The 26161-nt window shown below is 42.0% G+C and overlaps 1 protein-coding gene across 4 annotated transcripts in view; it reads left to right on the top strand.

Annotated features, from left to right (window-relative positions):
* The window catches only part of taok3a (TAO kinase 3a), a 75258-nt gene that overhangs the window by 33126 nt on the left and 15971 nt on the right, over window positions 1-26161 (top strand). For all 4 annotated transcript variants that reach the window (XM_080467061.1, XM_080467062.1, XM_080467063.1 and 1 more), the window contains 12 exons: window positions 4758-4991; window positions 7780-7851; window positions 8861-8962; window positions 9088-9133; window positions 10709-10805; window positions 11865-11978; window positions 12694-12785; window positions 12930-13023; window positions 15770-15851; window positions 21545-21712; window positions 22946-23143; window positions 25414-25539. In XM_080467061.1, the coding sequence (XP_080323187.1) occupies window positions 4860-4991; window positions 7780-7851; window positions 8861-8962; window positions 9088-9133; window positions 10709-10805; window positions 11865-11978; window positions 12694-12785; window positions 12930-13023; window positions 15770-15851; window positions 21545-21712; window positions 22946-23143; window positions 25414-25539 (1323 nt within the window). In that variant the 5' untranslated portion in view covers window positions 4758-4859. The remainder of the gene's footprint in view (window positions 1-4757; window positions 4992-7779; window positions 7852-8860; window positions 8963-9087; window positions 9134-10708; window positions 10806-11864; window positions 11979-12693; window positions 12786-12929; window positions 13024-15769; window positions 15852-21544; window positions 21713-22945; window positions 23144-25413; window positions 25540-26161) is intronic.

Below are 26161 nucleotides of genomic sequence, written 5' to 3'. Positions count from 1 at the left end.
GTGGGGAAGCGTGCGACTCCAGCTCATCGACCCGACTGGCCACCTGCATGTGTACACTGGCGTTCAGTGGTGTGTGGCAGACCACATGTACTAAAGAATTCACACACAGCAAGCATTTAATCTGTCTAAGCCATTTGCCTAATCAGCTCTTTCGGAACAATACCATCCATAGATACACACACACACACACACACACTGAGCTAAACCGTCCATGCTGAGCTTTGCCGGACGAGTAACAGCTTTACCGAGCCCCCTGTGTTACAACCTGTTGACGCCACGTTGCATCACTTCACACATCTTAAGAGAGGAAAGGAAGAAGACGAGGAGGAGGAAGAGTGGAAAAGAGCGTGTGAGGGAGGTGTGCCGTCTCCAGAGCGATCACATGACTTAACTCTGTGTTCATTTGCTCCATCTTTTTTAATCTCGTCTTCTACTCGTCCCACCAACTCTCTCCATCAGAGCTGCTTGGAGCCGCTTCCAAAGCTCCCTCACTGGGGGTGAAGCTCGCTCGCCCTCAGCAGGTTCATGTTTCGCCGTCTGGGTGTCGAGCCCTCCTCTCTCGCTCAGTTTTAGTTTTTCTTCCCATTACTTTGTGAGCTTTTTCTTCTGATTCACTCCCATCTGATATTCTGCAAATGAAAGCAGGCGCGGTGATGCCGTGTGTTTGCGTGCTGCGGGTGTGTTTTCCACGAACGGATTCAAACAGCAGCTGTCTGGAGAGCTCGAGTGGGGTAGATGAGAAGGAAGACAGAGCTGATGCAACCAGAAGACACACACACACACACACACACACACACACACACACACACACACACACACACACACACACACACACACACACACACACACACACACACACACACACACACACACACACAGGTCAGCAGCCAGACAACCACAGATGCACTCTGAATAACATCCAGGTCAGAAGCTCGCTCACACACAGGACACACACATACAAATAAAGCAATAAAACGTTTCCTTGTGTTAGTTTTCATCTTTTCTAGGCAGTTTTGATTCATCAATAGTAGTTTTGACTGTTTTCTGTGCATTGTAAACAAGCCAGAGATCTAGAGGTCCACGGGCATGTAAAGCGGGGATTCTCAAAGTGTGAGGATAAATCAGGATGATATGCTTTTATAGACGAGGAACTTAAAGAGTCTATATTGAGACAGAGAATGAATTTAGGTGTTGTATCATAATCAAATTTTGTCATTTTTGAACTGCCAGCTGTTGGAAACACTCTAATAGGCAACTTGGAATAGAAAAACCAATCATGGTGTTATTTTCTTAAAAAATCTGCAGGTTCTTCATTTGCCTCTTACTGGTGCTGGTGAGCTACTGCCCAAGATGTGTAAGATATCTGCTGAACCTGCCTATTATTCAGATGAATTGGTCGTCATCATCAAGCTCTAATGAAGATTAGATTGATTTCAGATCATTTTTCATTCTCGAACGTAAATACAAACTTAAAACCAAAGAAGCAATGCCACTTCATGTTAAACTAGCATTAAAGACTATATTGCTCATATAGTCCAGTATTGTCATTTTGCGACTTGTGCATATAGTCCCTCTCCTTCACTTTTTTTTTTCCATTTCTTCTTGGAGTCTGAGTATGTGTGTTACCTTTGTCATAAAGAAGATCTCTCCCATGACATTTAGCCACTGGTCTTTTGTTGGTGATTTCTCTCCTAACCCCCCCCCAAAAATCTCCAAACAACAATTATTTTCCCAGATATTTGTCATTATGGTGGATAATTCCTTTGGGGATTTTACACATAGGACCAAATACTTCTTGAGGAGTACTGTACTGTACTTCACAATACTTTCCCCAAAAACTGTTGCTTTCTGATGTTTTAAAAAAAATTTAAATTGATCCATACGGAAATCTCCATAGGTTTACCAGTATATTTATTGAACGTGTAATTTCTGGCTTTTAATTTTTGAAATGATAAAGAAGGAAACCAGATTCTTTCAGGAGAATAATTAATTTTAGATTTCAGTATATTTAAATCACGAGTTGGAGCAGGGGCACAGCTTGGATGTATGCATCTTGTTTTTGATACCGTTTGGATTCTCAACACTCAACCTTCGTCTTCAAATTAAAAAAAAAAAAAAAGTATATCAAGTATTTGCAATATATTTTACATCTGTGAAATTCTCACCAACAAACATCCCATCATTTCCTCCGGAATGCGTCACGCCATTATCACAGGCATTAGAAACTTACCTCGAGGTTTCATGCCTCTCAGAAAAGCCGTTACAACTACCAGATGCCTCAAGGCAGTAAGCTGGTAAGCCTGCATATGTGATCTTTCTCATTATATAAGCTGGTAAACTGACACTGGGTCTGTTGTTGAAGTGGGAACCTGTGGTGGTTTCCAAGTATGTTCCGGAGCATTCTTTTAGAGAAATCAAAGCTAAATGCCATGAAATTGATTTTAGTCCGGCTCCAGCACAGTTAATGATTATATAGGAGCAGCAGTGGTAGCGGGCAAGGTTTTTTTTTTTTTTTTATCTGCATAGGGTTAACCAAAGTGGCATGTGTCTTTTTGTGGCCACTACTCTCACTCGAAAAGTCCTGTGGTGGAAATAGAAGCCCTGATCATCCAGTGATAACAGAACCACCATATTGGTTGCGGCATGTGTATTACATGTGTATACTTCATTTACAGTCAATGACATTGATAGTTACGATGCTTCTTACAAATTTGGATTAAAATTGCATTATATTTATTAATTTGTTGAAAGCTCACGTCAAAGAGAAATGTTCAAAGGACTGATTTCATTTTCAGCTGTACAGAAGGGTTGTTTCACATTTGGAGAGTTTGGAAACCAAAAGCTGCTTCGCTGTATTTGGTTTTAATCCAGAAAGTACAAATGAACCTGTTTTAGACTTTAGAGGCACCGGAATTATTATTTTTTATTTAGTCTATTTATGTTTTCTCATTTGTTTCTTTATTTAAAATTTTTTCCTGTTCTTTTGTTCCCTGGAATTATTTATATAACGTGTGTTTTAGAGGCGACTCACAGGCCAGTTGCATAGTAAGTGGGGATGACCAGTAGAAATAACTCAAGTTAATAAACGTTTAAAGGATTTAACATAAAGAATGAACCTCTGAAACCCGCTCAGCCATCTTCTTGAAACTCAATGAAAGTTTACCAGCCTCTTCTCCTGGGTTTTGCCTCCAGTTCCTGGTACAGCTCCTGGTCACATTTCATTGAATTGGCCTCCTCCATGCGCTCTTCCAGAGGCTCTATGAGCTCCAACATGATGACGCGTTTCGAAGCCTTGAATGTAACACTCTAAGACCAGCTGGAGCAGCGTTGTTGCAGTATGATGTGGACACTCCAGCCACTTTCCCATAACAACCCAATCAGAAGCTGTATGGAGGAGCCCTGCTGTTTTCTGCCCAAACTTCCTCTACAGATATTTTCCGAAACTTATCAGTTTACTCCATAAAGTTGTGTACAAAGACTTCTATATGTGGTTCATTGTATAGTGAGGAATATAGCATCGTGTCACGCTTGTGACGGAAATGTGAATCAAAATAATTTAACTGTTGAAGTGGTTCCCACACTGCTCCTAAAGTGATGTCATCAAAAACGTTAAAGTTGCCGCCTCTCTGCATCCGGTGCCATTGGACTTTGTCTTTAAAACGGATATTTTTGGAGTGGGTGTGATTGCTTACATCCCTTTGGGATCTGGGGGATTAGGATGATGATGATGATGATGATGCTTAGTGTCTTGGCCTGGGTGCATGTGTGTCTTGCTGCCTCTGCTTGTATGTCAGCTTCCCTCTGTGTGGGGCCAGCCTTTGGAGCCGGATTTGCTTGCTGCATCTGGCTGATGTGCACAGAGATCTTGTGGTAGACAAAGAGAGAGAGACTGGAATGGTGTGTGTGTGTGTGTGTGTGTGTGTGTGTGTGTGTGTGTGTGTGTGTGTGTGTGTGTGTGTGTGTGTGTGTGTGTGTGTGTGTGTGTGTGTGTGTGTGTGTGTGTGTGTGTGTGTGTGTGTGTGTGTGTGTGTGTGTGTGTGTGTGTGTGTGTGTGTGTGTGTGTGTGTGTGTGTGTGTGTGTGTGTGTGTGTGTGTGTGTGTGTGTGTGTGTGTGTGTGTGTGTGTGTGTGTGTGTGTGTGTGTGTGTGTGTGTGTGTGTGTGTGTGTGTGTGTGTGTGTGTGTGTGTGTGCGCAGTGAAGCTAACTAGAGCAGGGTGTCCGGGATTCGTACACGCTTGACGGCTTGGCTGCAGCCTTGTGATACAAAACATTCACCATGACTGTGTGTGTGCAACTGCATGCATGTGTTGAACTGATGCATCCATGACTCAACTTCAGCTGTCAAGCGTGTGTGTGTGTGATAGTGGGCACACGCACGTTAAGTGTGACTGTGACTTGACAAGCAGCAGGACTAGACAGCTAGTCATCATATGAGTGTCTTTTTATTTTGGTCTTTTCGCCTATCAGCTGTCAATGAGAGGCACCAGCGCACAATAAAACACACTCAGTGATGTGCAGAAGTAGCCGCACACTGAAGAAGGTTATCTCTGTAAAGAATGTGAGAAGGTAATGACTTTATATGAGACTGTGAAGTAACATGATTTCAAACAGCGTGTGAAAATTGCCCCAGGTTTCAGTAATCATAAGTGGAGTGTGTCTTAGTGTAATTTAATGCTGAAGCACGCATGCATAGACCCAAACGTCAAAATGATAAATATCTGATTATTATCTTCTCATCTGTTGTCTTGCCTCTCCAGGTCTAGCTGGCCAATGCCGGGCCCATCGTGGACCACAGGTGGTGGCAGCAGTAGTGTCTACGTGAGTGCGGTCTCCGAAGCCTAGCCCATGTCCAGCCAATAATGCCGTCGTCCACACGGAAAGGAGTGCCGAAGGACCCTGAGCTGGCCGACCTCTTCTTCAAAGATGACCCGGAGGATGTCTTCTGTGACCTGCACGAGATCGGACATGGCAGCTTTGGGGCCGTCTATTTTGTGAGTGCTAGTTCATGCTCCTTTGTCTTTTTATTTCGAAAGGATTTTCAAAAATGTCCTTTCTCAAGTGTCAGTGTCAGAGATTTTGCGTCCCCTATGGATGTCAGATGTTCAGATGGGGTACAGCAAAGCATTCATTTTAAAAACTCCCGCTGGCCAGAGATTCACAAGAGTTACAAGTCTTGATAATTTAAAAACTACCGATATAAGTATTGATATTGTATTGATATCAATGAGAGCTGTAGTGTATATTTGTACTGACAAACCTTAATGACACCACTAATCACTAATTAGGATGTGGTAGTAGTCAAATGAATGGTCTGTTCACAGAGTTCCATTCTTCAGAAATCGAGGCAGCTCAAGTTGCTGCTGGATCAGTAAGGGAGTGTCTCTAATATTTTTTATCCTCATACCACATGTTGATGCAGCTTGAATTGATTCACTGCTTACTATACATATTTCTTTTATTGATTCAGTGATTCGTACATGCTGTAAATGAAGCCCGCTACATGATGGCTCTTTGAATGCAATTACGTGGAGACAGATTCCCCCTCAGCATTTTCTCAGTGGCTTTTCTTTATTAATCTCATCATCGCTAATTACTCATCAAGCCTTTGATACCAAAGCTGCGTGGAGGGGGGGTGGGGAGGTTGGGGTAAAAGCATGCTGCATCTCTTCAGTCCTCTTTGTATTGCTTCAGCTCTCCTCTTCTCCCCACTGCTCCAGATGCAGGACTGGGGGCTAGAAGCCTCCTATGTTCAGCTCCTAAGACAGCTGTTCTCTTGATATAGGAAAAACGGAAAGCTGTCAATAGAGGGGCAGGGTTTTCTTTGCTGTCAGGGCTTTACGATCGCCTTCTATCCCATGTCATTTACAGACACACACACACACACACACACACACACACACACACACACACACACACACACACACACACACACACACACACACACACACACACACACACACACACACACACTAGCAGCCCCGGTGCCTGTGTCCGTCTGGCGGACGGGCTCCACTGTGTTTCTAAATCCTGCCCTGATGCCAGTGCCGTGCTCACTGACACACTTCTGCTGTCTGCAAGCACAGCTGGTACACACTGCGAGGGCAGTTTCACTAAATGGAGTTCAGACCTTATTTGCAGACAGATATACATTTTACGGGCCCTCGTTTCACTCATCTGCTCACAAAAACACGATGCATATCTGTATACAGCAAATTATACATGAAGAAATCTCATGAGTGTTGTACATTTTACAAGTGTTTGAGTTATATTAAGTTTTTATCAGTATAATTATTCTTGGTGTCTTTTTATCCCTGCAACACCCAACATATTAGAGTAACTTCCCCCAAAAGGAAGGGGCAGCCTGGATTTGGCCACTGAGATGAAAAAAACCCAAGAACTGCTAAAACCCACTCTACCGCTCCTCATCTCTGCAATGGGTACATGAGTATTCATTGAAATCGCAGCTTCCCTCACTTTGAATTTAGCAGCTGGACTGTCAAGAGGACTTAAAGTTTTGTAAGAAACTAAAAGACTCTTGGACCTTCCTCCCATTTGTAATGAGCCTTATGGCTGACATGGAAAACACGCTGTAGGACCAAAGAAATCTGTCGAAATGCGAGAAGCGTGTGCATTGTTTTGGCTCAGTTTTCCAGAGATAAAAATGCCTGCAATCTTAACACAGGTACAGCTTAGATACATGCTGGAAGGTGGGGTAGTACAGCAGCTACCAGTGTAACTACATGCATATGACTGAATATAAATGCAAATAGATTCATGCAACTACATATGTGCATTACTGGTTATGCATGTAAGGACTGTGGGGAACTCCATTATAGAGGAAAGCTATGGGGAAATCCCCTGCTGAGAATGCAGTCTCATCACCAAAGGCTTTTCATGCATCCATATAATACGTTGAATGAATTAGACGATGGTAATTAGTGATACAACCCCTCCTCTCCATTTTCAGTAACGACAATTAGCCTGAGTGTATTTCAATACATTATTATTGCATGATAGTGTTTTCCCCTCCTCTTTATAGGCATCTAACCACAGAGAGAATGACTATTATGCAAAAAATAAAATATCGACAGGCAATCGTGAGGATGAAATTAATCTGAACTAAAAAGTGAAATGGGAATACGCGGTTGCCTGCTGTTGCTGTAATTCCATTTGAATCCCAACATGAAAATTCCCATTCATTTGTAAGTGGGATGAGGCCGAGATAAGAGCTTAGGCTGAGCTGCAGTGTAGCTTTCCTCCGGGCCAAAAGCCTGCAGGGTTAACACCACCAGGTTTACCACGACCATGTGGATGTAGACGGACAAGTCTCATTTTAGCCACGGATAAGCCGAGCAGCACCTCCAAGTGCAGGTGGCCCCTCACTTATATTGAGTGCTGCCATCAGGTGGACATTTGTTTGGATCTATGAGGGAATCGGTTAAAAGCTGCATCACTTTGTACGTGCAGATTGATTCTTCACATATATTTGGTTGACATGGGAACTCATTTTAACCAATGTAGAAATCACTGGCGTCAAAACTGTTTTCACACATGTACACTCTATTCGCAACGCTGTGTAAAATGGCAAAATGCAAATGACATACTTATTGCAGTGCACTCTTACTTCACAGTGAGGATATACTATACTTAAATTCTGTGCGATTCTGTTTGCAGATTTTTCCTGTGCTTTCGCAGTGTGAATGTGTCTCGTTTGTCCTAAAAAACCACATTGATGTTCTACGATGTTTCAACTCCAATCTCTTCTGATTTGTGTTTCAGGCACGTAACTCCTACTCCAACGAGGTGGTGGCCATCAAAAAGATGTCCTATAATGGCAAGCAGACTACCGAAGTAAGGAAGACAAACACACACGTGTAGCAGCACATAGCCATAACATATGCCATGTGAACATGCCAGTAATAGTTTGTGTCTTTGACCCATATCTCCGAAGAAAAAAACCTCAGGGTCGACCTGTGTATTCAACTCAGTCCACAGTCAGATAACACTTTATTTCCCAAACATCTCTTTCTGAGAGTCGCAGCTGAAACTGCAAATATGCTGTTGCATCTTTCTCCCTGCAAAGCCTGATGCAAGCTTGTGAATTTGGGAGACGTCTCATGTGGCTGTTGGTTACTCTGAGGGGAGAAAAATAACGTGTAAAGTGATGAAAACTCATTGGCAGAGCTTGGTTTATCGTTGGAAAATAGTTAGGAACTTTCAGAGAGAGTGTGCGTGTGTGTGTGTCAAGGCTCTTGCATGACATTGTCAGACTGCAGCCTTCAGTTTGTTTATTATTTATGTTGGTGCAGCCCTGAAAGAAAAAAAATCTGTCCTGTGTCGTCAGGATACAAGATCAGGAGATGCAGAAAAAGTATAATACTGATGAGAGTTGCTGTTGAAAATGACTTGTTAGTGATATGATGTGTCAAATTAAGTCTTATTTACCTGCATGAACTATTTATACGTGTAGTATGCCTCTTGTATGCAGAGTGAGATTTGTGCATGCCCACAAGGACCTGTAAATGTTTCCCTCGCCTCACACAGACCTCAGTTCTATTGGGTAACTTTGGGTTGCTGTGAGTGTTTGCCCTTGATCGAGACTGACAGGCTCACACTGGGTTTTCCTGTGCAGCTTACTCGCTCTGCAGTCATGCTCAGTGATTTCAAACATAGCGTTAGGAGAGGTAAAACCACTTGTAAAACTCCAGACATTTACAGGTCCTAAGGTATGTAAGCGAGCATAAATTTCAATAGGAATATGAATTGATCCCCACATTCAAAAGTGTTTATTACATACGTCAGATATTGTGTTTGCGCCTGTCGTGTGTAACCAGCTACGGGTCTGGATTTGTTTTTTCAGAAGTGGCAGGACATCATTAAGGAAGTCAAGTTTTTGGGACAACTGCGACACCCAAACACGATCGAGTACAAAGGCTGCTACTTAAAAGACAACACTGCCTGGGTGAGTGGATCCTCCCTCATCTTCTTTCATTTGTCAGAGAATATTGTTTTCTAACTTTCTCTTTTAGTAGCAGCACTAGTTCGTCATTAAGATTTTGTTCACTTATGACTTATTTTCTTTTTCAGCTGGTGATGGAGTACTGCTTGGGCTCTGCATCAGATTTACTCGAGGGTATGTATGTTCATCCGTGTTTATTTTCTCCATTTTCAAGGTTTGCTTGCCAGTTAAAATAATTCCATGCTGTACTGGCCCTTCACTCGAACATTTTATTCAGTCTCCTAAACAGGCTGTTTCAGTGTCTCTTTAAAGCCCCACCTTCAGATCGACTCTGTGGATCGACAGCAATATGTGCTCGTAGTGTAAAACCAGCTCGAAAGTCATGTTGGCTTTTTGGGGTCCTGTAATTACAAATAACAGCAGACATCATAGTTAAATATACATTTTGTTCCTCCACATCCAGCTGTTAGTCAAAGTGCTGAGCAAGAAAACCTAATGGATATCCGGTCCAAAATATGAGAATATTTTTGGGGAAAATCGAAGAAATTCGAGGATAACCTGGGGTTAGGGTTATACTGACGATAGAGAGGCCCTCTATAATGACATGGTCTTGACATTCTGCCATGATGGGAATTTATTTATTTAGTTAGTTAGTTAGTTAGTTAGTTAGTTAGTTCATTTTGTTTTGATGGCTTATTACAACTAATCTTGAAAGAAAAAGTTTTGGCTTAGTTATTGCACATAAATTAAGGTTTTATTTTTATTTTCCAAATTTCCAGTATAGAATCTGTGATCTTTTGGCACAATATTATTTCATTTTGCCAGCTTAATGGTTTGTCTTCAACTTGATCAATAACAACTCAATAAAGTGCAGTTCCAATAGTTTGTGTCTGAATAGAAGTGGACAGACCTCTATCGTGTCTTCTGTTCATCTTATAGTATTTAAGAGACTATTTAAGGTAGACTTTCATTTAGATAGTGTTGAACAGATGTCCAGGTAGGAATTGAAAATGATTTATTTTGGTTCAAATGGAGTAACGTTTTGTGTTCAACGCAGTCAGGCCACTACATGCATGTTTCTCTTTATGTTCTCCAGTTGTTTCATTGACGATAGGCAGTTGGAATTTTTAGCAGCTGACTGAGCATTATTTCAGATGATCGCATGACCTTCATGAAAATTTGACGACTACACACGAGGAACTGCCCACATTTATCGTTTAAATACCCCAAACCTCGTGTTTCCACGATAGTTCCTGTGGTAGTTTTTGTTTGTACAGGCGTGCTGTATTTTGAGACTCTGTTTTTACATTGGGGTCCATGGAACACAAAAAAAGCACTAGTTTGACTCACTAATAAATGTTTATTATATTTCAATCTGATTATTCCATTTTGAACAACTGCAAACATGGGAAACACAGTCAGAAATCCTTTTCGTATTAGTATTCTCTCCTGAACAATTCATTCTTCTAACCATTCCTGACCTAAATCTAATGTGTTATTTTAGTGCCACCAGTACACAAACATGGTGTTTTGGGCCTTTATTCATGTACCTTTCGCCACGACACGTCGTCTCAATATGGCTGCACCAGGAGAAGAAGTTTACTATCGCTTCATTGAGCAGATTAGTGCAAAGTTTTCATTACAAAAGCTGTCAGGTCCTCGGTCCTCCATGTCAGTGATTCATACAGAATGACAGTTGTCAAGTGACCATATCTATTTTAATAATTTTTATCTTTTCATCCCCTGCAGTTCACAAGAAACCACTCCAAGAGGTGGAAATTGCTGCCATTACCCATGGTGCCTTGTTAGGACTGGCTTACTTACATTCCCATAATATGATTCACAGGTGAGTACCGGTACTGTAAAGATTCCATGATAAGATTACTGGAGACGCTTAGGTTCTTCCTTGTTACGTGTTTAAGTTAAGTTGTAAAACCTTGGACCCTATTTTAATGACTGAAAACGCCTGTTCTGAAGCTCTTGGCTCCACTTTACTCGGGCGTGTCCTAGCCTTCGTTAGTTGTTTTAACAGCAGATACTCTGAGCTCAAAGTACGGAACATTGTTCAAAACCCTTTCAATCCATCTCTCTTTTTCTTTTTTCCTTTTTACCTTGTTCTGTTTTGCAGCTAGAGCAAACAATATTGTCGATTGAGAGCCTTTCAGTGTCAGAACAGGTTTTGCACTTCCAACAAAAAAACGTTGTGGAACCAAACAAACCTGAGCAGTACGTTTTAGACATAAGCATAAACTGATTATCTAACAAAACAAATACAAAAATAAGTAAAAGAACGACATGAATAATATTGACATTTGAAGAACAAATCAAATCATCTCTCGTTTCGTTTACAATATCAATTAGGTAACTTTGCTACATTGACCTAGTTATGGATATATATAGATCCTGTTTGATCCGGCAGATATTTATTTCTCTTTATAGTACAATAACCATCATGTTGTATGTCATTTTCCACCGCATCGCAATATTAAGGCACCACAATTGTGTGGGTGGCTCTAAGGTCTGGAACTAGTAAATATGTTTGCACTGTGCTCGGCTCCTCTTGGACCATCATGCCATCTTTTATGACAGAGAGGTGTGAGTGATACTGTGCTGTTATCACAGATTTGCATAGGTCTTAAAATAAGATTAGATGAAATAAAATGAGCATAAACTCACATGACCGGCGTTCAGCTGGTCAAAATGTGTCTGATTGAGACTCAATGATGTCCTATTTGCCTATTCACCTATTCAATAACATATCCAATGATATATATATATATATATATATATATATATATATATATATATATATATATATATATATATATATATATATAGTTGTGCATAATGTGTAACAGATGTCTGTAAAGAGTTTTTTATTCATATGCTCTGTCTCCAATTCCAGAGATGTGAAAGCTGGTAACATCCTGCTGACTGAACTCGGTCAAGTCAAACTGGCCGACTTTGGCTCTGCCTCCATTGCCTCACCTGCCAACTCTTTTGTGGGGACACCTTACTGGTCGGTATACACAAGACGACACACAACCGTAGGGAAATATACACGCCTTTTCAAATAATCGATGTGATGTTATCAGAGAATGAACCTGCAGAGAAACCAAAATGCACTTTACAGCCGGCTATGGTCCAGTTAAATCTGTTTGATAAGAATAATGTTTTAGTTGATACTCCTAAAAAAAAACTTTCCTGGGTAAAGTTCATTTTGAGTGTGCCACATGACGGTGATGTATGTAATCAAGAAATCTTAAGAACTCGTAACTTCATTTCGAGTATTAGCTTTCAAGCCACTGCCTCTTCTCAAGCAATGACGGCGAATGTCTTAAACTCTGAACGACAAACTGATAGCGCTTGATGAGTTCTCTTTGTTCCATATTCATGGTGTCTGAAGGATTTTGCCTCGAAGCAGTCGGACTATTACTGATTGAAGCCGCTGGGTAGTCTTCCGCCATCCTTCACAAAGAAATCGACAATATTCACTCTTGGCAACATTGCCGGTGACTGAAATCATCACGTAACGAGCGAAACTTGCAGTCACTCACACAAAATACATATCACATTCATAGAAACACGAGAATATATTCCAAATAATCTGAGCTGCTATCACAAGCACACTGGAGTCTTTAAATGCTCTGAGAAGCTTAGCAGATTATAACATTTCAATGGGTTTTATTTCCCACATGCCTAATAATGTCTGAACTGTATGTGTGCGTCCTCAGGATGGCCCCAGAAGTGATCCTCGCCATGGACGAGGGTCAGTACGAGGGGAAAGTGGACATCTGGTCTCTGGGGATCACCTGTATTGAACTCGGTGAGGGCAGACCTTCCCCCGCTGGCCAAACGCTTGTATAGATACACAAAATCGCAAATACAGCCACCTTATGCTAATTTAAAGTGGAAAAGCTTTTGAAAATGATTATTAATTTGTCATCTTCCTCTCTTTTTCTTCTTTTAGCCGAGCGTAAACCACCCTTGTTTAACATGAATGCCATGAGTGCCTTATATCACATAGCCCAGAACGACTCTCCCACACTGCAGTCCAACGAGTGGTGAGTGCAAGACCCCAGTTTTATTCCCTATTTGGTTTGATTCACATCGTCTAATTGATTTGTAGGTACATCAGTCGGGATAAAGCCAGTGTAGCCCCTCATACAATACCTCCAGTCAACTGTGTGTAGTGAAATCCAATCCGGTGTGGACTCAGCCAGCGAAAGACATCCCGGTGTTAATCTGCTTGACCTGTGATCCCTGCGACAGGCCTTGTGCAAGGTCACATTTTAAGTCTCTTACGTAATCACATGGCAAATTTCTACCCTTCTAACATGGCAGCACCAATGTGGAACAACTCACACCTTTTCTGCTGAGGTGTCAGGGCCTCTTTAGATAAATACATATCAACATCAAGACAAAGCACGGCGTGTTTATTCTAATAATATCACATATAAAAAAAACAAAAAAACACCCATTTTGTAACGGCCATAATGATAGTGCTACGTTCCTCCATACGCAGATGAGGTGTTCTAAATGTAAGTGCAGAGAAAACAGCATTTATTATTTGTTAATTTAAGAAGCTTTCAAGCTGCGTAGCTCATGACTGTGAGGATAATAAATTCTCCAGAGACTGTTCTTCCACACATCAAAAAAAAAACGAGGCATCATAATTCAGGTCTGTAAGACTTTAACAGCTTTTTCACATCTTTTTATAACAGCATCCTGTCCCACTCTTTCAGGAGAAAAGGAACTCGTACTTTGTGTGAAAATGCAGTTGACTCTGGGAGTAATGCACAAAAATATTAAAATAGCTGTACTGTCTTTTACAGGTGATGGGAAAAAAAGGTTTAGACTTTTTATGATTGAAGAAAAAAAGACTGACATAATAATTAACTTTTCACAGATATACATGTAAATGTATTCTTTGTTTCCTCTATGCATTATCTAGCAGCTATTTCTATATTTGTTGAATTTATCAAAAAGTTATGAGCAAAATAAAGTTCACTTTGCCAAGTCTTAGTCAGTTTCTTCTATCAGCCAATATTCATATTTGATGAATGGGGGTGGGGGGGAATTCAGATTTATTTTCTGTAACGCTTCGATGTATTGGGTTACTACCAGCTCTACCGTAAAACATCAGGAGATGCTTCTCATGTAAACGGGACCTAAAACACACTAAACCCCCACGTAAAACACTCCCGTGTGCACAACATGTCACTCATGGTGTTATTCTAACTTGATCACCCACAAAATGCACGCAAACTGGAAGTGCAATCTATTTGAGCGTGCGAATGTAGTAGCATGCTTTCTGTAGGATGTTCGTTGTTATGTCCGTCTATTGCGATTGGGAATTTTGCTTGAAACTGCTTGTTCTCATGAAGTGTTATACATAAATCAAGTTGAAAACATTTTCAAACCAAAAATGCCAAAAGATTATATACAATGTGGAACTGTAGCGAGCTTACAGATATTTCAGTGTGTCTCTTTTACTTCAGCGTGTGAGGCCGCATCCTCATGGCGGAAACTCATCAAATATTAACTTTACGTTTAATGTTCTCCCAGCAATTTACCTTTACGTACCACTGCCATGCAATTGCTGCTGCGGTATGAAAGCGACGAACGTGACATTGTGGGCATGCAGCCTCATGCAGAATTTAATCCATTAAGCTCCGTTGCAAGGATCTGTTTCTGCAGCTCAGATTTATTGTGTGCTTATTTAAAGCACATATAGCATAGTTCTGACATTAAAGTATTTAAAGGATTCTTTCTGTTGAAAGAATAAACTTGAGAAGTTTTGATTCAAATTGTGGGACTATTGAGTACTGATCCAGAAGTAAAAATTCTGTTAATATTTGTCTTTTTTAATTCTATTTCTTGTACTGTGGATAGACGACATGCTAAAGTGATTTCTTACACCACTTTGTGATTTAAAGTCGTATTACTGTACCAGACGTAAAGCGCCAAATGATAATTTCCTTAACGTCAATAGATATCCTTCAAGCCACAGTTTAAAGACGTTTGTGAGACGATGTCATTACCGTGGTTTTCTCGAATTTCCTGAATCATTTCAGCCGATTTGTGAGCACTTCAAATTATTGAAGCACACACGGGGTCTCTTGCTGTAAAATTTGTTCTTGTGTTGAGGTGAGCGATTGTGTGGGACAGCACAGTGTTGTGGTATTTTTGGAGGAGCTCCAGCTGCCCGAGGCGTTTGCAACAGCCCGCCAGATGAGACGAGTACAGACGTCGGCTCGGTAGTTCAGCTCACAGACACAAGGCCGCAGCGCGTACACAAGCTGGTAGAGCGTACAAGTGCACTCGAGGACCCGAGGAGAGAGGAGGAGGAGGAGGAGGAGGAGGTGGTAGAGAGGCTCATGTGAAGGTTTGAGGTAGATCAGTGCTGTTGCACTTAGTGACCCCACATTAACCCTGAATGTGTGTGTTCACTTCATTAAAATGCTCCAGCTAATAGCATCCCGGGCTACTTTAACGTAACAACCCGAGCACGTGGCGCTCGAGTTATCACAAGTGTATTTTTAGATCAGAGTTCCACAGCTCCAGTGGCCCATTTTCTTATTGCTCCACATATTTACATAATCCATTTATGGTTCATATTTGGGCCGCAACTAAGAGGTCACACAGGATTGTTCTGGGTCAAGTCACTGAAAACTCATTGCATGTTAAACATTAATTCAGTTAAGTGCAGTCAGTGTGGCTGAAGGATCTTTATATGGGCAGTGCCACTTCCACCATTAAAAGTCAGTCCACACCTTGTTTGACTGAGAAGATGTTGTCTTTTCTCAGGTCTGACCCCTTCCGGAGCTTTGTTGACTACTGCCTACTGAAAATTCCTCAGGACAGACCCTCATCGGGGGAGCTGCTACGAGTGAGTGGGTTTCCTCTGTAATCTTCCTCGCTGTGACCTCACATCCGGGCTCAGTCAGTCCCTGAGCCACGAGGATGAGTCACTCCCACCCACCCACTGCTCCCCAACACGCAAGCATACACACAGTGTCGTCTTCAAGCGCGGGAATCAAGCGCCCCGCTGAGAATTGCTTATTCTCCCTCTGCTTCTTTTCTTCATTGGAGCGCCGTCTCCTGTGCCGTGCCGTCGCCTTTCGGCACTCCACAGAGCTCGTGTGTGTGCTCGCTTTCGATCTTGATAACAATCCTCCTGATGTAGGTTTTATAGTGCAACTTATTTCCATTTGATATGCCAGTTTATGTTTACGTTACTTTTCTTAACTGGACTCATTCCAGAGCTCCAACAAAATGTCTGTGAAAGGGGAACATCGGCCCTAGAGCCCGTTCTATCAAAAAAAAAAAAAACCTGTGTTCACTCATCAACTGTGATTATGTCCAAAATCCATTGTATTATTATACAGCTATAGTTAAATATCAATAATTATTTCCAAGGTTATGAAAGGTCAAGTCAAGGAAAGAATACTGCCAACGTGTCTAATGGGCAAATTGAACCAATCGTCCGTCCGTCTTCTATCCTGCTTTATTAGTTAATTAATTAGTTAATGGGGATAACTGGGAAAGGTCACAAAAAATACCTTGGGAATTCCACACACACACACACTCACACACACACACACACTGACCATAGGATGCCAGGTCATCCATGAAATGTAAACCCCCTCCCAGCCCGGACTCAGACCCAGAACTCCACCATGAAGCAAGCGAGCTGCCCACTACACCAACGTGCGGCCTCGCGGTGAACCCACATGGTGTTAATCCATACGTGTCCATTGAGTTTCCCTGTAATTGAGGACTTGATCTTTTTGTTTGTGTGACCAACAGGTAATCCTATTGACCCCCTAAGAGTTTTATGTTCTTGGTGGTCACGCTCGGCAGCGCTGGCGCTGGGGCTAGAGTTTTCACACCTGCCACTCTCCAGGGTGAGAGGGAAGGTGTGAGGTCAGGCGGGGGTTAAAGAAGGAGCACTGTACCATCATCTGGACGGGACGGAGCTTTTTTGACGGCTTTTGACTAGAATTCACTCTTCCCAACACCCCTGACCTAAATCCTAGCTTAAAAAAACATTTAAGAGGGTTAAGTACCAAACAGATCTGTGTCGAAGGGCCTGTTTCACAGTAACTATGTAGTGGGCAGATGGGGGTGGGGGTGTTGCTTTATGATTAATACCCCACTTTCTCCACTAAGACACACACATACACAAATTCACTCCTCCTTTGAATGCACACACAGAGACACACAGCCCTCCAAGCTCTTTAAAGGGAAAACCAGGTCACTAATCTGTGAGCCGCGAGCGATCAGTGTGCAGGCTTCAGGTTAAATGCACTATCTGCCAGTGTTCCTCATTCACAGCCATATTAGTGATATGAATAATAAAGTAATAACCGCTCAGTGACCCCCCTCCCCTAAGTATTCATTGTTTAAGGCTCATGAACAGATAAAAGTATCTGTGGTTTGTTTGGATTTGGCGCCATATTTTAATCCGATGAATTAGCAAGCTAATTACGTGACAAGAGGATGTATTCAATCACACCTTTGTCTTACCATCCTCTCAAAACGGAAGTGTGATTAGAATCCCCACAGTAGAAACTGATTGATTAGTAAATCTCTTGTTTTAGAACGTGAAGTCAGTTAATGTTCTACAATAAGGGATTATATGACCGCAGTGATTCATTTAGTAATCTTAGGTCCATTTTCTACTGGGATTAAAATGATCATATCTAACCATGCTGCAAATTTAATAACTCTCCCACAGCTGACTTTTAGCTTACAGGTACAATATATTTTATTTTAGTTTCTTCTAAATTTAAGTCGAACAAAGTCATGCCTTCATCTGAAAGGCAATTTTATGCGCTGCTTTTATAATTAAGAAAATCACCTACTTGTCCGGTTCGCCCCAGTCTGTTTAGTCTGCAGGAGAAGCTTCTAACAGAAGCTGGAGTCGTCACTCAAAGGGTCCGTTCAGACCTGGTGTTAACATGCGTTTTGGGTGATCCGGTCACAAGTGGCGAGTCCTAAAGATGAGTGTGAACAGGCACCAAAGTGCTTTCACTCAAACCACTTCCTTGGGTGGGGATTGACACATCTGACCACATCGGCTTTGTAGTGTGAACAGTATGCGTTGTGAATGTGCTCCGGGATGGTGGTGTTGCAGGACAATGCGTCAGACGAAAAGCCGTCTGTTCAAGAGCACTCTAAATTAGTTTGGTGTAGTTTACGGTTTTACTTCTAGAATGTCAAATTTTCTTTCTTCTCTTAAATACAGTACAAACTGATAATCTGCGGGTTCGTTTTGAGTTTAAATAATGTGCTACACTGTACTAGTTCAGGAGTGCTACGTTTTGCTTGGTCTGAAGTGAAATTAAGTTTCCACGTGTCTAGGAATACCATAACAGCAGACTTCTTTTTTTTTTCTTCTAAACAACAAAATAGCAGATTTTCTACTTTGTCATTTCGATCAGACCTGGGAAACTGCACAATCAAGGGATGTGTGTGTGTGTGTGTGTGTGTGTGTGTGTGTGTGTGTGTGTGTGTGTGTGTGTGTGTGTGTGTGTGTGTGTGTGTGTGTGTGTGTGTGTGTGTGTGTGTGTGTGTGTGTGTGTGTGTGTGTGTGTGTGTGTGTGTGTGTGTGTGTGTGTGTGTGTGTGTGTGTGTGTGTGTGTGTGTGTGTGTGTGTGTGTGTGTGTGTGTGTGTGTGTGTGTGTGTGTGTGTGTGTGTGTGTGTGTGTGTGTGTCCATCGATTGGCTTGACTGGAATGAGAGATTTGCACGGGGTCAACGGACTTTTTTAGAGGCAATATGGCAGGTATTAAGGAGAAAAAAGGTTTGGGGAAAAACTGCTTTAAAGGTCCCATATTATACAGATTTTCAACAATTCCACATTTGTGTCAGAGATCCAACAACATTGTATTCAATCTATATTTCCCCAAAAACAGCCTTGGTCCTGAATTTTTGCCGGTCTAAAAGTCCCTCTCGTGACCTCCACTGAGAACAGGCTGTTTCTGTAATGAGCTGTGTCTGTCCTGCTCCCATGTTAATTTGGGGCCTTTAACATGCCAAGTAGCTCATTTCAGCAACCTGTTGGTAATCACCAATTTTAAGGTGCATAAAACCTTCAAAAATCCTGATTTGGGAAGTAACTGTCCATTTGTTGAGGATGAATATATGAAAATCTAAAAACTTGCGTGTCTTGCTCAAGGACACTCTGACAGAGAGAGATGGTGGATTGAACTACCAGCTTCTGGATCGCAGGACAACCTGCTTCACCAGCTGAGCCACAAACGCTGTCACTTTTTCCTCAACGCTAACCTTATAATGAGAACAAATCCTGGATATAATTTCCTCGCCGGTCCGTGGGACGAGGGCGGCTACACATTCTGGTGTGGATCTGTCAGAAAACGGGACAAATCACTCTCGTCTCTATTTTCAGAGTGTGATGTCACTCCCCTGTGTCCTCACTAACCCATTACACCAGCATCTGTCACATGGAAAGGAAGGTGTGTAGAGTGAGAGAAAAAGAGGGAGCAAGCTAAAAATAGAACAAAAAAAAATCTTCTTTAATGAAACGCCCTCTAAATACATAAATATGTGCATGTCTATTTAAGTCCAGTACCCGTGGGTTGCATACATTTCAGCCATTTAACCACTCAATATTTTATGAATGAGTGTGACTAAGAGGAGGTGCGAATGTGTGTGTGGTGTAGTGGGTGGAAGTGCTGTGAATTCAGTTGTTTTGCGGCTTGTGCTCATTTCTTAATGCCGGTACAGTAACGTGCCGCAAAATATTCACAGATCAAAAATAACTATTAACACACGTTCACCCCCCCCCCCCCCCCCCCCCCCACTTCACTATTCTCTACCCACCTTCTTTGACCTGCTGCTTATGTAATGCATAATAGATAATTACATGTAAGCATAATGCTCTAAACTCCGCTAAATTATGCTTACATTAGATCGAAGAGCCACAACTCTTCATGTACAGGATGGTGGGTTTGAGTAAATGAGCCTCGCGGATTAGTTAAGTGACAGAAAGTGTTTTGTCATCATGTATTCATGAAGTGTAAAGTTAAGAAACTGGGCCTCCACTGATGCTGTTCCTGACTTATTAGGCATTTATGTTGATGTTTCCTTTTCCATTCAATTCTATGTTCATTGGCCTTCAGATTAAAAAACAAACAAACAAAGAAAAACATCAATCAGCAATCAACATCAAGCTCTGTATGTTTATGTCTCTTCCTGTGATTTAATTACAGTTGTCATTAACTTAGAGGCGTGACACCATTCCTAAAATGGAAAGGATTAGGAGCATTTATGAAAATTAATTATTGGGACAGCCTCAGATCCCATGTGATGAGTTTGAGATGAACAGTGCCGGGACAAACCGGGCCTGCTGAGTGACCCACAGGCGCCCTCTAGTGACAAACATGGTGTAAGTGCTCAGGTTAAGACAAGAGAAACTGGAAAGATGATTGAACAGGCCACCTCAAGGCTTTAAACGTCTTTGACTTTTAGTAAAGGTGAAATGGACTGAAATCATAACATCAAGAGTACAGGCTTGTTACGACTGTGATACATGTTTCAAAAAAAGTTGGGACACCTCTTTATTATATCATCTATTATTTCTCCCACATAACTGACAACAGGTGGGATGACAAGTAACCAAGTAGCTGTACTTTATTACTCTAACTGTGTAGAGATTTCAGGTATCTGTATTTTGTTTATTTTTCGGTTGACCCATCACCTTTACTCCCTACATTCTTCAAATTGGCTCTTTACAGTGAAAAAGTTCAAAGTACTGGCAGTAACGTGCTGAAGCTGCACAAGATAATGAATTCTAATAGAGATCAGGTAATGGTTAAAACCCAAGATATTCATCCGTAACAAAAGTTTAGAATGGAAATGATAGTTTGTGTTTTTTTTTCTTTTTTTCTAAAAAATATTTTGGTTTCTGACTCAAAACTATGTTATGTCAAGTTACATCATCATCTTGTCATTGATGGTGATGACACAGAGGAAAGTTGGTTTACTTATTGAAATAGTTTTTACCCAAGTGTTTGTACTCATTTAAATCAGTTTTTATTGACTCAAATTCATTTCCCGTAGTTTTTTCTTGTTTTAAAAAGAAAAAATCCATCTGACCTCTATACTGCTCATATCACTAGTCCATCTCAGGGCAAATACAGAGTGAGAGAGATATATTTACACACACTCATATTCACACCTATGGGCATTTTTAGATTCACCAATCAGCATCAAACTTACAGTATATCCACTGAAGCATGAGGAAACCCATCCACACAGACCATGAACAGGCGAACTCCACACAGAAAGATACCCAAGCCCAGAATCAAACTGGGGGTGTTCGGGTTGTGAGGCGAGAGTGCGAACCACTGTACATAAATACTTCTTTCCGCAATTAGTTTTGTGGTAAATGCGTTAATGTCACCAATGTTGATGTTTAGCTGAAGTTTAAAAGGATAAATCAAAGATGGAACCGTGACAGATTTGATTAGATAAAATTTTAGGGTCAGTTACGTCTTGTTTCTTTCCAAAACGGCCTCTGATTAACTCACTGTCTGACTCTTTGTCCCTTCCCAGCATGATTTTGTGCGTCGGGAACGCTCGCCGCGTATCCTCATCGACCTCATCCAGAGGACCAAGGATGCGGTGCGTGAGCTGGATAATCTGCAGTACCGCAAGATGAAGAAGATCCTTTACCAGGAGAAACACAACGGGCCCATGGGGGAGAGCCAGGAGGAGGAAGAGGTGAGAGGACGAGGGGGAAAGGTGAAAGGTATTATGAATGTCCCAACTGTGGCAAACGTTGTACAGGGTTCGTAAGTATAGTGTAAGAAGGAACAAGAATAACAAGCATTTAAAAATACTAAACCAGTGGAATCCTATTTAATTTTTAACTTTTGCCTGAGAAATACCACTTCCAACTGAATGAAATAAAGATCATGACTAAATCCTTTACAGGTAGAGTCAGCAGTTGAAGTTAATAAGAATAATTCCTGGAGCAGTGTTCATATCACAAAAATATTGTCTTGACAAGTCAAGTCCAAACATCCACATGAAACGGCTCATTTCTCCCCCGGTGATTAAATTACACATGAGCTAGATTATTATTATTATTATTAATATTTCTCTGTAATACAATTCCAGTGTGTCAATTGTTTACTTACAGACCTTTTACTCGTGGACATATTTTAAAAAATAGTAAATGTCACAATCAAAATGTGAGATGTATCTAATCGGGTTGCTGTCTTTTCCCAATCAAGTAAATATTCTATCCTATTGTTAGATCTTTTCAATATAATTCCAGTCATCAGTTGTCTTTGCAGTTCCAGCCTAAAACAACACTCAAATATCAAACTTTTTTACAAAGTCACTTTCTACTGTAGTTTGAATAATGACAAAAAAAAGTAGCGTATGAGTGCTCACAGGAGTCGACAGCAGTCTTCCTCCTGCTGCCACAGTAGCCTGACACCAAGATGGAGTGTCCGTTAGCTGACCTGGCCTAAAGTAATGTAAAGAGGCGTAGACAGCCCGCAACCACAGCAGTGTCACCCTACACCACGTGACGCAATCCCCAGCAGCCAGTCGGCCGACCACCCTGCAACGAGACACTACCTAGGGCTTCACTGAGATAACCGGCTGCACCAGGCCCTCGCCTCCATGTGTCAGAGGGGAGGATTTATTTAAAAGTACAGGCCTGCCGCATGGAGCTCTGTGACGCTTCATTCATTTATAAATCATATGAACACACACTTCAAATGTGATAACTTATCAGTCTGAACATCAACAGAAGCAAATTCATCCATTGTGTATACACACTTCATCTAGTGCACAGGTGCCAAACATAAGACCCAGAAGGTTTCTTTAAACCAAAGAAAAACTCTAAAGTTCAAATGTGAAGGTTATTTAGGCTCTGTTCTACCAGTCCTAATCATACAAACGTACATATTGAGTAACTTGCTCGTGTGCTCGTCTTTGCAGGACAGCGAAGCGGCCAGCTGTAAGATGAACAGCCTGGGCAGCAACCACTCCATCCCCAGCACCTCTGTGAGCACAGGGAGCCAGAGCAGCAGTGTGAACAGCATGCAGGAGGTGCTGGATGACACCTGCTCTGACATGACCATGATGCACCCGCAGGACTACAGCAGCACATTGGACTCCTCCCCGCACACCAAAAAGGTAAAGATCAAGGGATGGCGTTCAAGGACAGAAAGACAGATCAATAGTCATGTTCTGATGGACCAGAGTAGGAAGCGGTGTGTGCAGTTGGTGAAGATCCTCAAAAATAATTCATCCTCCGAGGACAGAAGAAGCACTTCTTTGGTCTGCACCAGTTGTCAAGAATCATTCCAGATCGGAAAAAGTAGGACACTGAAACAAAACATTCTAATTTTAACTCTTAATAACAATCAACACATATTAAAGGCATGATATCATAATGTGATTCTGATCTGATGATAGAAAAGCTGGTGCAGAGGTAATAAAAGTTACGTAATCGTGAAAAACAAGCACCTGGTGGAACATCTGATAGATAATCAAGTTAACTGACAACAGCTCTGTGGCATGATTAGGGTTGAAAAGAGCATCTCAGACAAGCTGAAGCCTTCAGCAGAAGTAAAGATGAGGGAGAGTTTATCACTCTGGGAAAGACTGCGCAAATACATAATGAAAGAAGTCCACTAAGAAACAAATAATTTGTTGACCAGGAACAAAAGTGACAACTAGTAGAGGTGATTTTAAAAGACAGGACTATATTAAAATAAGAAATGTATATCCGAAGGAGCCTTTCTGACAGTTTAGGCTTTTACATGCAAAAGAGAAAAGTGATAAACAACATCAACACAGTTTTATTTTATTATTTTATTTGGGATCAAGGTGTTTCTGAAACACACTATGCTGCTTATAATCGTGTCTGCATGGTAAAATGATTCACGTGCTATCCTACCTGCAGCCAGCCTCGTGCCATTGTTCCAAGTTTTGGGGAAGAAATTAACCTCATGACAAGTTATTGTGAAGTAGAATTTACTCTTTTACTTCTATTCTCTCATCACTGAAAGGATTTAGGATGTGAAAAATCGAACATTAACACAAATGTTGAAGACATTAGGTGCAGAAGCTGTCAGTCATTTCATATTTTCTGATAATTCTACTGCAATTCATTCAAAATGCATCCCAATGAGGTGATCCAGCAGGACTCTCACGGTAGTAAAAACAGTGCACCTCACTGACGAAAGGGAAACAAGGCTCCGCGCAAACATCCTTCAGTTCCTCTCATGCTTTTGATGCCGAATCCCCTCCCCCCCCCCCTCTGAAACCATGGAAACCATCCACACAGTCCTCACTGTTTGCAGTTTGCTTCAAGTTCATCGCCGACACCGTTCACACTTGGAGAACAAAAGGCTGTGTACACATGTCAACAAGCAGCGCGCACATGCAGAACCCACAGGTCAACACGTTGCCTGACGAGCTCGACCGACGTCTCCCGCCACTCAGAAAACGTGCGATGAGCGGGCTGCCACCCCTCTGTCATCCTCGTTCTTCATCGGCTCTTTTGTCTTTTCGACAGCACATGAATCCAGTTGTCACTTTCACCAACCGACGAGCCGGCGTCTTGTTTCAATTGCGACGGCTCAACGGGGAACAATTGACTGTGACACATATTGTTTTTCTGATGCCGATGAAGTTCACTCCTCACACACACATGAATCAGCCCGCCGGTCCCTGACGCTCCCGAACACATTCAGACAGTTTTCACTGTGGCTCCGGGACGGGCTCCGGGACGGGCTCCGGGACGGGCTCCGGGACGGGCTCCGGGACGGGCTCCGGGACGGGCTCCGGGACGGGCTCCGGGACGGGCGTGGCGACTGGCGACTTTACAGTTGACACAGTTTCAGCAAATTCTTTTGATCTCTTGATGTTTAGAAGTTGAACAGTTGAATTGGAGAGTTTTACTATTCTAAAAGTCACTGGATACATGCGACAAAACCTTAACGCAGAGGAAGTTTGAGAATTGACAAAACAGAAAGCTTTACATCTTTTTTCTTATATTAGCAGATGCCATTTAGTGTCTTTGCTGTTTTTATCGGTACTGAAAATCCAGTTTTTAACCAACTACTTTATGTGATCTGCTGGTGAGGTAGCTGTAATCACTCTGCAGAAGAGAGAAATATTAATAAAAGGCAAAAGAGGCCACGTTTAGACCATCTCCTCCAGAAAATTAACACTAATTGACGTCAAACACGTCTTTGGACAGCAAAAGTAAACTGAAGTACCAAAAAAAAAACCACGAGAAGTTTGTGGAACAAAGCCGAAATCCAGCAGGGTATCTTCTCACTCTGAGGCAGGAGTGCTAACCTCCACAGCACCGTGCAGCCCTTGTTCTATTCTCCTGAGTGAATAAGAAAGAAAAAGAGTTATTTATCAGTTTCTCCTCTCTGTGTGTCACTCAGGACCATCAATACAACTGGGACGACGGGATCCACAGGGACCTCCGACCGGCCTCCTCGGACAAGAGCAGCCAGGCCCACAACTACAAAAACCAAGGCCGCTTTGCCACAATAAAGTCCGCCTCACTGGTAAGCGTGAACCGGGAATATTTCCCCGTTGGGATCATAAAAGTTTTCCTTAGAATAAATAAATCGTCAGAGGCCACTCGATTGCCGGAGCCAGAGTCTCTGTGGGAGAGTGTTGTGTTGTGAAGGCGCAGAGGGGGCATGTCTTTTGTTCCTCTCCGCTGAAACCTGCCTGTGAATGTGGCGGCTGAGCGGCTCGGGCTGAAGAAACGTGGAGCTTCACTCAGATCTCGTCTCCACCTTATTTGCTCTTCGTTCAGTTGTTTTCCTTTGTTCGATTATCTACCTCTTTCAGGATGCGCGTCTGTGATCTACACTTAAGGCCCACTCTCTGCCACAGACGTCTCCCATGCTGTCCCCCTTTTATTCACCTTATTTCTTTTGTCTTGTGCTCTGTTTCACCGCTCCCCTCCCTCCTTTATTTCCTCCTCTCCTGCGTTTGGTAATACATCATTCTTAGATCTGTCTCAGTGTACTGAGTTGAAGGGGGTGTAATGCTCTCTCTTTTTTTCCTTCCCTTCGTTCTGTGTGTGTGTGCGTGCGCGCGTGCGTACGTATGCGTCTCACTCAATGTCTCTCCCTCCCTGTCTGTTGTCATGGAAACCGGCTCTAGTAACTAGAAAGT

Source organism: Lipophrys pholis, assembly GCF_963383615.2.
Source record: "Lipophrys pholis genome assembly, chromosome: 7".
NCBI classification, from domain to species: Eukaryota; Metazoa; Chordata; class Actinopteri; order Blenniiformes; family Blenniidae; genus Lipophrys; species Lipophrys pholis.
Note: the sequence above shows the minus strand (reverse complement) of the source record. Positions and strands in the feature narration are given on the sequence as shown.